The sequence below is a fragment of the Mytilus galloprovincialis genome, chromosome 2 (assembly GCF_965363235.1).
Source record: "Mytilus galloprovincialis chromosome 2, xbMytGall1.hap1.1, whole genome shotgun sequence".
NCBI classification, from domain to species: domain Eukaryota; kingdom Metazoa; phylum Mollusca; class Bivalvia; order Mytilida; family Mytilidae; genus Mytilus; species Mytilus galloprovincialis.
In genome coordinates, this window is record NC_134839.1 from 66,998,178 (window position 1) to 67,014,576 (window position 16,399).

The 16,399-nt window shown below is 32.4% G+C and overlaps 1 protein-coding gene across 2 annotated transcripts; it reads right to left on the reverse strand.

Moving 5' to 3' along the window:
* Positions 1-287: 287 nt before the first annotated feature.
* Positions 288-15,679, reverse strand: LOC143064170 (interleukin enhancer-binding factor 3-A-like). 2 transcript variants are annotated; one of them, XM_076236811.1, is made up of 3 exons: positions 15,558-15,679; positions 2,690-3,088; positions 288-826 (listed from the first exon to the last, which is right to left on the reverse strand). In XM_076236811.1, the coding sequence occupies exons 2-3, from the start codon at positions 3,042-3,044 to the stop codon at positions 459-461; spliced, it is 723 nt and encodes a 240-aa protein (XP_076092926.1). In that variant the 5' UTR covers positions 3,045-3,088; positions 15,558-15,679; the 3' UTR covers positions 288-458. The 2 variants fall into 2 exon arrangements, with proteins under 2 accessions (XP_076092926.1, XP_076092927.1); XM_076236812.1 differs by having other exon boundaries at positions 15,593-15,655.
* Positions 15,680-16,399: the final 720 nt, after the last annotated feature.

The window sequence follows — 16,399 nt, forward strand, 5'->3', positions numbered from 1 at the left end:
TAGTAAGTCGGATAAAACAACCGTACGATTGCCAAGATATCGACATGCAATTACGACTACATCGGTTACTGTAGTTTTGTTCCTTTTGGGTTTATAGACATATCGATTTTATTAACCGGGAACGAAGACAAAATGGCTGAACGGATGGAAATGATTCTCTAAATTTAAAATCGATGGTGATCGCTTATCTTGCGGAATAAAACTATAATATCTATGAATTTGAGCATTTTTATGCCTAATGAACATACTATCAGTTTTTGATTTTTTTGCGAAGTTTCCCTTTAACAATTTGTAACTTTAAAATGACAATACATAAAATGCAATTCTATAACCATTGTGTAGCATGCTGCATTTAAGTTATGTAAAAACACTTATTACTGGTACTTAACATAACAAAAACCAAATGAAATGTTTCCACACTGAATACTAATATTTACAGAGATTGTTTATTAACGTAGCTACGTTGTAGTAGATGGTTCACATTTGATAGTTTGTTCAGCTACAGGCGGCTCTACAGCATTTAGTGCCTTTGAAGCCACATCAACTTTTGCCTTCTTTTTTGAATTGCCACACCCTTCATACTTGAGACCATCCACAACTACACTCATTACAAACACAGGGGCATGTACTGGGCCTGACTGAGATTCTACCACATATTCTAGACCTGAACGTAACTCATGCAGTCTCATCACAGGATTCTTTGGACCTTCAGCTTCCTTATTCTTCTTTTTCTTTTTACTTCCTGGTTCAGCAGCTTGAGGCGACTCTTCACCTGGTCTCTTTCCTAGCACCATACCCTCTGGTACAAATGAAGACATGCTAGCATCTGAAAAACAAAAGATAAGTCGAGAACAAATATCTAAGGCATTTATGTTTGTTTGATTGTAGGACAGAACGCTTTCTATATCAGTCTTTCAGGATATGTTTTGGTAATCTGAGTAACTAAATGCAAGCATTCTTTAATAAAGTATAATTTTATTGTTTTATGTAACTGTGATGTTTGTTGTCTCCCTTTTTATATATTGTTACATATTTTTTCTAACCTGATTTTAAAAGTGAGTTGAGTTCTTTACAACTAATGTGTCCATGAGCATGTTCCAAGTCATTAACTGTGCATGCATCAGAGGTTATTTCTTATAATTTTTTTGTAATTGAATTATTATAAACTTTATATAGCTTGAATGATTTCAAATAGTTTGAGCTAATGAAATTCAACTATTATAGCATTCATCATGACAATAAGACATGAACAATGTACCTGTCATTTGGTCTCTTGTGGAGAGTTGTCTTATTGGCAATCATACCACAACTTCTTGTTTTTAATTATATGATAGTTCTTGAAAAACTGGTCATTATCGTGATATATGGACTGCCCACCGGACAGTGGTATTGACTAAGAAAGTGATAATGACTGAGCCAAAGGCGAGGTCATTATCGTTGTCGCAGTCAATACCACTTTCCTACGGGCAGTCCATGTATCACAATAATGACCAGTTTTTCAAGAACTATTATGTTTATTTCATTGAGAAACCATGTTTTGGAAAATTCTCATAAATTCAAAATGCCTACAGCGAACTCGAGTAGTTGTACGATTTCTATGGCAAAGAGTGAAGACCAGTCGTAGTAATACTGCCATTCATTTTAGTGCAATTTTTCAGTATATAAATACTTAATCAAGTTATCTTTAATTTTATAATTAACGAAAACATATAATAAACAATTCAACAACTTAAATATAATATTAAAAACAGGAACATGTTTTATAAAAGGTACATCTCTTTAAACAGAGAAACCATGCCCCACCGGTCCTTATCAGAGAAATCACGCCCCAACGGTCATTATCAGACGAAAACCACGCCCCAATGGTCATTATCAGACGGAAACCACGCCCCACCGGTCATTATCATGTAAAAGTTCGTTAACGACCGGTTTTCTGGTCCGTTTTTTTCTGTTAATGACAGATGGAATTTATTACTGAAGAATAATGAATGTCATGTGACCCCTTTTAATCCAATAAGAGAATCTTCTTCTCAACCGATATGAAATAAATACATATATAGTTTCAATGTGTACTGTACGTGTAATTTAACATTTACATATAAAGGTGAAGTTCACATTTTCTTCTCAACATTTTTTGTTTTTTTATTTTAATGAAATGGACATTGTTTAATTACAAGTGTGAAGAGGATTCAAATTGAACCGCGACTTACAATGTATATAGCATTTCGAAATTGAATGCAACCATTCAGGATATATCCTGAACTATTACAGGACTTCAATAATTTGATAGCAGGACCTCCACAAATAATCTGTCAAAATTGCCTTTAGGATATATCCATAATATTCATGGTCACGATGGAACCTCATAATTATATTTCAGGACCACTTACTGTAATTCAATTTCAAGATATACTTAAAAAACAAATTGCAGAGGTCATTAAATAATTGTGGACCTCCATAAACATTTAAGGAAACCCTGAAAAAGAATTGAAGAGCTCCTGAAATAAAGTAATTTTGATTGATTATTTGTAAGTACCCAACTCTCCCTCAACCTTGATGCGCGACATATCAGAACAGGAGCAATTAAAGGATTTAATTTTAATTAGATTGACTCTCCCTATTTTGTCAAGTCAAATAATACCTATCTTGATCTTTCTTTAACCTTTGATGCAATTATTAAAAGACATACCTGGAATATACAGGATGTTGAAAAGTTTCAGTAGAGCATATTTAGCAGCTTCCTCTTTAGCAATTTTTTTGCTCTGACCAATTCCTTGGAATTTTTCATTTTTACACATCAACATCATAGTGTAGACTCTACGTTTCTTGTTGCTTGGGCCAGTTTCCTTATCTTCAGACACTAATTCAAATTTACTTTCCTGTGTAAGTTCATTTAAATGCATGACAGGATGTTTATTGGATATCATGGGAGCAGGTCCAGTTGGCATAACCATGACTGATGTTTTCACAGGCGGTTTTACATCACCATTTCCATTGCTAGCACTAGGCATGCTTTCCATCTTCACATCACCTTCACCGTCCATTGTTGATTGCAGCAAAAAATCAGTTGGTCAGGACTACAACACCACTGAAAAATTCAAAGAAATGTCAGCACTGTATGACATTGGTCAGCTAATCTAAGGCCAAAATAAAAAGTATTTGTGTTCAGGGTTTTACTACATAGCCTGTTTATGCCTAACAATGCCTACCCTTAGGTTTTATTAACTTTTGGTATTGAATCATGACAAAATTGCCCAAGTCTACCTCTTAGGCTTTATCAATACTGTTTGTATTGAATCATGACATTAGTGTAGCCCAAAAAATAATCACTTGTCACATCTATGAAAAGAAAGCAGAGATGCATATTGATTTTTAAACTTTAAAAAAGAATAGACCAACTTTATCAAATATAAATGTGCATGAAAAACAAATAGATGAATAAACAAACTACATTCTGATGAAATAATACCTTAATTATTAAATACTTCATGTACTTTATGGTGTTATAGGTTGCATGTTGTAAATACAGCTGTTTCTCAAACCACGCCTCTTTTGGGGAGATTTAGAATATTCATAGAAAATTAATTTTGTTTACATACTGGTTCCCAGTTATGCTCTCTGTGTGCCATCTCATAGAGACATAACTTGGGAATGTTACCAGTAAATATACATGAGTATATTGTTTACATTGAAATCTGTGGTAACCCTTCATTCGAGGTAGGGGTAGTTAAGAAAATTTGTGTTAGTTTATACTCTGAAAAGTTCAGGGCATATAAACGTTGAAAATATGCTGCATAGCCTTATATTTTGACCTTTGAAAAAAATTGTAGTGCATATGAACTTTCAATTCTAGGATAAGATTTTTTTCAAAACTTCTTAGTAAAAGTGGTACAGTTTTAGCCGTAAAAGGAGTTCCTATGGGAAATTGCATTGTCAATATTTACAGAAATGCAACCTATAGTCTTAAGTTTACCAAAATATTTACATCCCATATCAATATATTCTTTTAACAAGAGGCTGTCACAACGACAGCAAACCGGATTATTAACATTTATTTGTATCCTGCCAATATACAATGTAACAAGAACCATAACTGATGAACGGTGAAAGTGAAAATCGTCAATATCAAATTTGACCTCCATTTTGTCATCAGTATCAACATGTTAAAATTTGAAAAGCTTAGGTTGAATGGTTCATGAGTAAATGCACGGAAACGACTGGAAAAGCCATTTTTCAATCTTTCAAGAACCATAACTCCTGAACGGTAAAAGTCAAAATCGTCATTATTGAACTTGACCTCCATTTTGTCATCAGAAACAACATATTAAAATTTGAAAAGCTTTAGTTGAACGGTTCATGAGTAAATGCAGGGACAACATTTGGTTGCCGCCCGCCAGACCGCCCGACTTACATCCCCAAATCAATAACTGACATTTTTGTCACAAAAATCCGGTTAAAAATTGGTAGATATATGTATTTTTTCAATCATTGCTTACAAACATGGAAAGTGAAACAGACTTGGGGTAATTGTAATTGTAATCGTTAATCAGCAGTAATTGATTACAATTTTTCAAGTAATCAGTGTAATCATTAATCAGCCAAAAATCTGATTACATGTAATTTAATTTAATCAATTACTTTTCAAAATACCCTGTAATCATGATTACTTTTTGATTACATTCTGATTACAATGAAAAAAATCTAAAATTGTGTTTTTTGTCATTAAATGAACCTCTTTGTTCATATTTGATAAATTTTTAACATACTAAAATGGTTTGGTTACTTTAAGCTTGTCTACTTCAGTAAAAAATAAACTGTTACAGTATTGAAAAGTCATCATTAGCCTAAGCAGAGACATATAATATAATTATATACCTTTTAAAAGATATTGTACATACATGTATATTCATCGTTTTATAATGATCTTCATATTAATATTTGATTATAACTGTTATATATTCAAGTAATACTTTTCTTTAACTCTGAATTATAATCTTTTGTTAATTTTTGTGATTTTTGTCAACTTTGAATTGACAGGTAGGAGACTAATTAAGGTTTGTTTTTATTGCAATTACCAATTGAGTATAGCTGCAGGGAAATATATATGATAAAAGATAAATCAGACATGAAAATTTATCTAATTAGCACAAACTAAATTAAAAGTTGGACAATTAAAATATGTTGTTTAAACTTTTTTTTGTATTTGGACTGGACGTGTAAAATGCAATGGTTTTTAGTACTTTAATACATATTGTTTACAATTTGATTAAACATTTCTATTAAAATTTAACATAGTTTTAACTGGTACAAATGTAACTTTATTTCATCCATATTTAAACTTCCATAAACTGCAACTTGGAATACATATAAATTATGAAAGAGGTCAGAAGACAAACAAAAAAACTCTTGATTATGATATATCTTTATTAAATTTAATTCAAAATAATTTAGAGAACATTGGTGATAAAGTGTAATGTATATATATGTAGTGAAATTTGGTGTTTATTTAAATAGATGACGTTTAATTTGAAGTTATCATTTTATAATTAAACCAAATAAAATACGTTCTCAAAAATGCTATAGTTATATTAAACGTTTATTCATCCACATCATTCAAAATGTTTTGTTTTTGAATTCATTGTAATCAAATGTAATCATGATTACTTTGCCAATGTAATCATTAATTTAATCAGATACTTTCAGAAATGATGTAATCATTAATTTAATTTAATAGTACAAATGACAAAGTAATTGTAATTTAATCAATTACATTGAAAGTAATCGGACCCATCTCTGAAGTGAAATAATGTTTTTGTTCTTAAAAAAGGAGAAATCCAAAATTGACAGCAAGGAATTTCATACAACTTTCTAATATTAACATCAATCAATAGTTTTTAGGAGTTAATTTTATATGGATTGGCCCACTACATCCTAAGTAAAAGAATGGTAAACAATTTAATTGTAAAACTATATTAGTCCAACAAGAGTGCACACACTGAAATGTCTCGCCTTCTTTACTAATCATTGATATTATGTTGATAGTCCTAAGTATAAAGCGTTATTACAACTGTCACATAAACTTAACATTAAACAAAGACCAATGAACCATGAAAATGAGGTCAAGGTCAGATGAACCATGCCAGGCAGACATGTACAGCTAACAATGCTTCCATACAACAAATATAGTTGACCTATTACTTATAGTTTAAGAAAAATAGACCAAAACACAAAAACTTAACACTGTCCAATGAACCGTGCAATTGAGGTCATGGTCAAATAAAACCTGCGGGACTGACATATAGATCATAATATATTTCCATACACCAAATATAGTTGACCTTTGGCATATAATATAAGATAAAAAGATCAAAACTTAAAAACTTAACTTTGACCACTGAACCATGAAAATGAGGTCAAGGTCAGATGACATCTGCCCGCTAGACATGTACACCTTACAATCATTCCATACAACAAATATAGTAGACCTATTGCATAAAGTATGAGAAAAACAGACCAAAACACAAAAACTTAACTATAACCACTGAACCATGAAAATGAGGTCAAGGTCAGATGACACCTGCCAGTTGGACATGTACACCTTCCAGTCCTTCCATACACCAAATATACTAGCCCTATTGCTTATAGTATCTGAGATATGGACTTGACCACCAAAACTTAACCTTGTTCACTGATCCATGAAATGAGGTCGAGGTCAAGTGAAAACTGTCTGACGGGCATGAGGACCTTGCAAGGTACGCACATACCAAATATAGTTATCCTATTACTTATAATAAGAGAGAATTCAACGTTACAAAAATTCTGAACTTTTTTTTCAAGTGGTCACTGAACCATCAAAATGAGGTCAAGGACATTGGACATGTGACTGACGGAAACCTCGTAACATGAGGCACCTATATACAAAATATGAAGCATCCAGGTCTTCCACCTTCTAAAATATATAGCTTTTTAGAAGTGAGCTAACACCGCCGCCGCCGCCGGATCACTATCCCTATGTCGAGCTTTCTGCAACAAAAGTTGCAGACTCGACAAAAATGGGTAAAAATAAATCTATGAAAAATGGGGAAATCATCAATTATTTTCTTAATACAGTCATCACTCAGGGGTACTACTTAAACAAGTGATTTCAAAATCTCTTCTTTGAGTAATTTTGGTTGTGAAATATTAAAAAAAAATCACACAGACTTTTTAAAATCACTGAAACAAGTAATTTGAGAAGGTCGAATTGTAATCATTTCAATAAGTGTTTATAACATATTTTGATATTTTTCCCACAAGCTTGATTTTTTTATTGGTAAAAAGACAAGAATTCCATTGAAAAAACAACTATGCACATACAGAAATTTGCTTGATAAGCCTGTCAGTTTTTACAGTTTATTTGAATATGCAAAAACTGAAATAATTTGTAGAACAGAACAAAACCTTGAAAACAGGACATAACCTTAAAATAAATCATTCTAACTCTAAAGAAGACCAATCAGGTTACCTTTGTTGAACTTTGTCAGATAGTAAGAGTAGTTAAAGGGAAACTTCGCAAAAAAATCAAAAATTGATATTATGTCCATTCTGTATAGAAATGCTCAAATTTATAGTTATTAAAGTTTTATTCCGCTAGATAAGAGATCACCGTCGATTTTAAATTTAGAGTATCAATTCTCTGCGTTCCGCCATTTTGTCATCTTCTCCGATTAAAAATCACGACATGTCTATAAACCACAAAGGACCAAAACTACAGTAACCGATGTAGTCGTAATTGCGTGTCGATGTCTTGTCAATCGAACGGTTGTTTTATCCTGAGACTACTATAACATGTGTTATAGTCTCAGTTTTATCTGACTAACTAACTTGATACGGAAAATAACCATAGTCTGTTATTTCTTAAACTGTTAATATTGGAATTAGTTAAAAAGTCAAAGTTCAAATCATAAATAAGTGTTCCGTGAAAATTGTTTTCGAAAATCTAATTCGTTTATAATTCTATAAAGTAATAAATTTTATTCAAATAAATTCGGATCTTCCCTCATCTGATCACCAGCATGGCTAAAGGTATTACTCCCAAAGGTATAGTGAGGGGTGTGAGGTGACACGTCCAGGTATTCAAGCGATTTCCTGTCGGGCTTGCAAGTTAATGCATCGTTTCACTTCTGTAGGTATTGATCAGTGTACACGGCCAATAACTTATAACTCTCCATTTTGAACTATTAAGCGTATAATATACATCTCTGTCTTGCGTGTCCGAAAGTGATATAATATACTAGTCATTACTAAACTCATACGCTTGTTTATAAATTACATTACTGGTGTAAAGAATATTATTTATAAAAAACTAAATAATTTTAAAAAACAAGAATGTGTCCTCAGTACACGAATGCCCCACTCGCACTATCATTTTCTATGTTCAGTGGACCGTGAAATTGGGGTTAAATCTCTAATTTGGCATTAAAATTAGAAAGATCATATCATAGGGAACAAGTGTACCAAGTTTGAAGTCGATTGGACTTCAACTTCATCAAAAACTACCTCGACCAAAAACTTTAACCTGAAGCGGGACAGACGGACGAACGGACGAACGGACGAACGAACGGACGGACGAACGGACGCACAGACCAGAAAACATAATGCCCCTCTACTATCGTAGGTGGGGCATAAAAAAAGGTTTGATGAAATAAAAATCTGTTTACACATTTTTTCCAAGGGTAAATTTGGGAAAATGTAAGTACTCGTTGTCAATAGTGAAGGACAGTTTGAAACATACCAGAAATATTGATTTAACAAAAATATACGCACTTGTCGACCATTCATTTATACGCCTGGATAGAAAGTTACGGAACTATATATAGTTGCAATTTAAAATTATATACTGCATGTTTACATTGAACATAAGAAAGAAACATATATTTTGTTTAATTTGGGTTAAAAGTTTTGTAAATATACTAATCATCGTATGACAACAGTGTGTTATCATGGGAATGTCGATGGACTATTGTATACCAAAAGAAGAAGAAGCTAGAGAGCCAATTTGAACTAAATACAGGTCGATATTTTACTTGCTTTGGTTCATCGAAATTATGGACATAGTAAAATCACAGATTTTTATTTCAATAAGATTGTTCTCGAACAAAGGAAGGAATTCGTCATCACAAATGTTTGGTATAATGTATAATAATGTGAACATGGTTCTGAAAGTACTTTATGCCAAATTCAGTCCTGTTCCGACATGCATGTTATATATATGCCACTGGACGTACACTAATTATCCTCAAGGGATGTAAATATTTTGCTGGAAAACTATTGAGTATCAAAGTATTAAATTAATTTCGGAATTAATTTTCTTTCTTTGTATTCAATAACAGAGAAAAGAATAAACTGCTTGTCCGCTAAATAGGGGTGGTATTCTTGCCAGTTAAAGACTTATAGGTATATAAAAAATAGGGAAATATGACGTTAAATTGGTTCTGCCTTTTTTTAAAAAATCGTTAAAAAGATGTGTATCTAAGGTGAACGACACAAGAACACTGTAATACTAGTACGAGAGTATAGCCTGTAAACATTCCTTCTTAATATGGTTGTATTGGAAATCTTTTCATACAGATTGACAACTCATGTTCCGATACGCATGTAATATTTGCCACATGACGCCCATATAGTTCTTTCTATCATCACCATCTTATTCTTTGATATTGCTGCAAACATCGATGGTTCACACCCAACCAAAATGGGAGTAATGTACCTTCAGAGCTTCTCCGTGTTAAACACTTGTGAAATATGTAGCCGAAATTTCGGTATTGAAGTGAATCAACATCTCACAAACAGGATTTTTAAACTAGTAACGATTTTGAGTGATCACTTACCAAAACAATATAAACGTATGGCAAGATATAACCATGCAGGAATTTAGTTTTCGTCAAGCGCAAGAATTCATCACTATCATAAACGTATACGTATATGCATGCAGTTTTAAAATACCAAGAACAAGCGGCCGATGTCGATAGTCCGTTTAATAACTGTTCTGAGTCAGACGTGTCACTTGTTTATTCTTGGAAGCCTTCATATTCCCTATCCAACGATGGGAACTCTTTCTGATTGTGTTGACTATAAATGCTGGTATCCGGATTCTGTCGTTTATCTGTACAAGTAGTTGTATGTCCTCTCCTTTCCCAACAAACAAACTAAAGAAATGCTACTAGTCTGCTTTCTCTGGAGCTCATCCTCAATGGCGCTTATACATACAAGAAACTTACATTTATACTAGTAAAGATTGCTTCAAGAACAACGATGTAGGGACGAACTATTCTAAATTCGTCAATATCAGTTATGCATGACTATAATATAAGTTTTATGTATTACATATTTGGATTAATGACGGCTATCATGTTCAACATTGCACAAATATTATCAAAGAATTTTTTTTTTAAATGTTAAAAAATCCTCAAACTGACAACATAATGTATTAGCTTAGATTTGTTATATTGTATGTATATCCATTAATGAAATAAACGATAATTGGTATTCTTTTCACAAATAATTTTAATGAATTCAATTATGTAAGAATGAAATTTTAACGGAAACTTAAAAAAATCATGCATGTTGTATGTTGTATTTTTTTTTTCAATTAAAAACTTTAAAATTGCGATAGTTTAACGATTGTTAGCATTTAAACACAGCCAAATTCTAATATAAGTTAAGGAAATTCCGGTAAAGTATATCAAACAGATGTGCAATGGTATATCCTTATCAAATTGGGAAATATTACATTTAGTTTTTTATTAAAGATTAAAAGCACTATTTTTTACTTCATATTTGAATCTTTACGCTAATTGCCGTTAAGAAAGTAATCAAAAATTGTTTCATTTTAATTTTATACACTTTCAGAATTACGAATCTGAATTTTTATTTTCAACTAATTCACACAATTTAATTATTGTATCTTTATTCTCATCATGTATTAAATCAGAGACATATATGTCTCTGATTAAATCTTAGTGTATTAAATACGGCATACTCTTTCTAATCCCTTCTGTTTCTCCTTTCCAAATAACAACATTCATACCTGTGTACGCTTGAATTCACACATGCGGCTAAATTGTTACAAGGTAAACGAATTGACCTCAAGCCGAGAAATATACAGTGAACGTTACAAAATAATAAACACACTCTGCTCACACATAAGTTGCATTAAAATGAGTATCAGAATAATAACGGTAAATAGAACGGAAATATTTTCAGCTCAATATCAGTAAAAATGTTCAATAGATATTTTATGAAAAAATCTCAACAATAATTGATGAAATTTATTCGAAAATATTTACTAGAGATAATTTTATTTAGGAAGTTAAATTCAATCAATACAAAATGGTATACGCATATTCATTTTCGTTCATTCTTATATTGTGGTTAATAACTACGACCATTCGTCAGCTGTGCGCTTTTAATTACGTAAATTGTCGATAAGCTATAAGAGTTAAACAGATTTCATTTTTTCCCAGAATTCAACAAATCGGGCTAAAACGTCACAACCCACTCGAGAAAGTCAACCAAAAAAGTTACAAATACTTGATTTTCTCCTTTATTAGAAGGAATATAAATTTAAAACTTTGCAAATGTGTTTTTTATGTTAAGATGAACATAATTAGATGATAAGTAAAAAATCGCGGAATTTCCCTTTATTGAAAATTTGATTACAGAACAATTCCCAAGGGTACTTTTAAAAGCTTTAGCGCACTAACTTAATTACTGCCCAAGCGCACTGGTGAAATTGACACCCAAAGAATAAGGGATAATTGATCTATGTAAGAAAATTATAGAAAAGTTTGTCAAAATATGGAAACTCCATGAAATTAGCATTTAAAGATCAAAGGAAACACCACAATCACTTAAATAGGTGATAACTGAATATAAAACTTCATTGAAATAGGTGATAATGAAATCACTTGTTTAAGTAGTACCCCTGACTGGTCATATGAACTCAAAAATCTGGTGAATAAAAAAGGTTTAACTCAAGAAATATTTTATGACTGTAGAATTTCAGTAAAGGTATCAAAAGTCAAGTACTTGGAGACAGGAAAATTCATGTAGCCCTCTATGAATTTTATACATACTAGAACACATCCGTGATATCGCGGGTCCGTGACTGAATTAAAGTATATAACTATGCGCAAGCATTATTTTAGTATTAGTATTGTCATCTGATAAAGTCATGCTGATTATAAGATACACAGTTTTCTCTGCTTTCAAATCTTTCTGTTTGAACCCGTCGAACTGGAACTTACCAATTATTGGTAATATTAATTATTTGGAAAACAAAAGGTCCTGGAATGGAGTATTTTTTAATCAACAGCATTGTCCTATATTAGTTATAAATAAAGTTGAATTCTTTGATTCGCTGTTTTACGTCATGCCCGCTAACAAATTGAAAACTGTACCTATACGCCTTATTTTTAGTCCAGATTTTTAGTTTTCGTATTGTTATCTTAGAAAGTCCTACTGATTAAAATACTACAATAGGTAACAATTCGACAATTTAGTAGTGTCAACCCTGTGATTATGACCCGTGTATATAGCATATTAATCCTGAATACACCGTTTGTTGGTGCGCCTGTCAGATGCGGAACGTACAGATAAGGTAATAGGTAACAGGTGAATATACTAATGGTATCGGTATCGGACTCGACCCGGAACTTCTTAATTATTGGCAATATTAATTACGTGGAAAACAAAAGGGCCTGGAGTGGTGTAACTTTTAATCTACACCTTAGTACAATATTAGTTATATATAAAGTTGAATTCTTTGATTCGTCTTTTTTACGTGATGACGGCTGACAAATTGGACCTCGTAATTTTAGTATTATAGATACTATAATCTCTATGTAATATATGTAGGACTCTAAAGTGCGATGGTACTCTAAAGTGCGATGGTAACGCTAAAGTGCGATGGTACTCTAAAGTGCGATGGTAACGCTAAAGTGCGATGGTCTACGCTAAAGTACGATGGTGTCTCACGCTAAAGTGCGTTGGTTGTTTGTTCGCTAAAGTACAATGGTATATATCACAATGTGATGGTCCAAAGGGTAAGATTCGAATATTAAAACATAGAGGTTTAAAAAGTCTTTTTGCAAAAGCTATTATGCTAAGATATAACATATGTGATAGGCTTTACAATTTACCGGTATGCGTAAGTAATTGTTTCTAAATTAACAAGTCCAACCAAGTAATAATTGCTATAAAGGTTATTTATGTTTTGCTACTATCATATTTCATGTAAAAATAAATTTTTAACAATTCGGAGCGTATTGAATATTTGGATAATTGGTGTAGATTGCCGTTCATACTAAGGCCTAAAAAAAAAAGATATGTGTTTCCGGTAACATCATTTTGAAAAATAGGGTCGGTAGGTCGGAATTCTTTTTTTTTTTTTTTTTTTTTTTTTTTGACATCGTAAATGAAATCCGGAAAATTATCATGTTTTTTCCAAGTCCGGATCCGTAATTAGTTTCAAAAACCGGAAGTGTGCCATTTGCAATGTTTTTGAAGCACCTGCTGTGCAAATTTCTTGGATTTTAACCTATTTGGAATACCTTTTGACATTAATAAAATGTTTTACTGGCTTTCTATGCAAGAGGAAGCAAGAGAGAAAAAATATTATGTCATCTATCAGAAGCCTGTGTCAAAAACAGGGTCGGTTGATAAAATTTTTTTTTTTTTTTTTGGAAGATCCAATAAAAAAGTTAGGGTCGGGGCTAAAAAAATAGGGTCGGTCGGGTTACCGGAAACACGGATCTTTTTTTTCTCGGCCTAATGTTACAACCTCCCTTACATTTGTCATTGAAAATTAAAAATCCCTAATTCGTTCATTGTCGGAAAATGCAACATTTATTTGCATAAGCTTAAATCTAATTGCGAGAGAAATGCAGTGTTTGCCGAGCTTTCTCCTTTTCCGTATTTTCCTAGGATATACAGTACGAACTTATGTTTTAGCCACGGGGGGTCAACTTCCTATTATTGGGTATACGGGGATGTGTCAAAAATATGGGTCATAATTTTGCAAGATTTTATATAAAAATGTCCCTCCTTTTTAATGACATCCTATATTAAAATGCATTTACGTTTGATAACTATATATTGATTCGGGGTATGAGCTACATATCATATATAAATATACTATTGAGAATCATACATTATTAATGGTCAATTATTATATTAAATTAAATCAATTCATTTGAAAGTTCACCTTTCAAACAAAGTGCTTTCAAATAAGTTCCCAAATGAACCCCGGTGAGTTAGTGCTTATATAAGCGATAAGCATGGGTCATATTTAAATATTGTATATAAGTATAGGTCATTCTTTCTTAAATATTTATATAACTATAGGTACTGAATTTCAGTGAATGTTATATTAAAATGGGTACGTTTTTTGAGGCAAAAATGGCACACCCTTACCAAGAAAATATCGAAGTTACCCCCCGTGGTTTTAGCAGACAATTTATAGTTAACGCATGAAAACATGTATCTCTATTTTACCAACGTTACTTTTCATTACAGCATTTTAACGGGGATCACAAAGTAAACTTCCACATAAACAATGATTCGAATGTATCCGTTCGCTTCAAATAGAAGCAGGATAAGTATGCGTATACTGTTTTGTATTTATATAGTAAAATGGTCGACTGTAGGACACAAGTCCTTTTTCCAGCACTCGAAAAAAATAAACCTTGTGATTCAGCGGACAAAAAACGGTTAAATTCAATCAATTACTCGTAAGTCATGGACATATGGTGCAAAATTGTTAATCCGAAATATTCCTAATATATTTTCCGGTTTGTTCATTTTAAGTTTGTATAAACATGATAAACAAGTGGTAACGTCATTATCGAACTACGTTTTTAAGTCTATATTTTCCCGGACCATCACACTTTAGCGTATGGAACCACGTACTTTAGTGTAGACCATCGCACTTTAGCGTGACCATCATACTTTAGCGTCCCCATCGCACTTTAGAGTCCTACATATATAACCGCTGATGATAGTAAACTTGGAATTGATAGCAAATAGCAAACACACTTTTAGTTATAGTATACAGAAAAAGCAAAAATAATTGTCCTGTCCCCTATGAAAATTATGTATAATTTCAAAAAGTCATAAACAGAAGTCTTTGACTATGATTTAAAAGTCCGTTCGAGGACGAAAACAATATCTGGAAGCCTTTAATTTCGTTTTCCTCCCAAAATAACCCAAACAGAATAAGCTATAGCGAGGATGAGGAATGTGACTATGCATGGTGCTTATAGGACGCAAAGGCATGACAATTAATTTATTGTGGAAGGGAAAAAGTGAACACAAAATGAGGTCTTCTCATTTAAAAATATACAGATATAGATATAGTCCCCAGCAAGGATTTGTATAGTCTTACTATACAAATCCTTGTCCCCAGCTATCAGTAACATTGAACCTATTTTGACATTTTGGGGTGCTTTTTAAGGGGTGTCACACTAGTGGTTGTGTGTTTTCCTGAATAGAGAGCAATGAAGTAGACAGTGTCTAACCTGGCTGAGTATATGGTAAATATTTTTTCAAATGCCGGTATCAAAGCAAGAAGCACTTTCTCTGGTTCCCCATATAAATGCCCAAAGAAGAAACCAGTCAGTAAAAACTGAACCGACATCATATAAACGTTTTACTTTGATGGTGTAGATATGAACCCACGAAGACTAATTTCAATCATGAGCTACAACGTACTTGTAAATTATTTTTTTTAAGTGTTTTATTATTCATATACTGCATTTTAGATAAAGACATGAACAGTACCATTACATATGTCTTATATTTAAGCAATACAAAATGACACAACAAATCATGTAACTAGAAAAATTATCACTCACAAACATCTCAAACAGTCATGCTTGGCAAGGATTGGTACACTATACAAATCATTGTGCTTGGTTAACGATTTCAGAGACAATATGTCTCCGACGATTTGTATTTGATTTTTGCCTTTCTATAACTTATCATGCTTAAAGATCTGCCTACTGTGGTGGAGTGAGAGACCAAGAACAATCAATTTAAAATATAGAGTCTCTGATTACGATATACTACATATTAGTATAGTCCAGCCCTGGCCTCAGTGACTCTTTTTTTTTTTTTTTTTTACAATTACGAAAAAGCACTATTTGGCATGCAACAAATCAAAATTTTCAATAAATAACGTCGAAAATGACAGTTTATTTGTAAAAAGCGGCGAAATCCGACATTGGACATCTTGCAAGACATTCGCTTGAAGCCGTTGCATTTTTATACGCCCGTCTTTTAGACGGGACGTATTATGGTATACCGTTTTACGTCCGTCCGTCGTACCGTCCGTCGTCCACACTTCGGCCGACTGAATAAC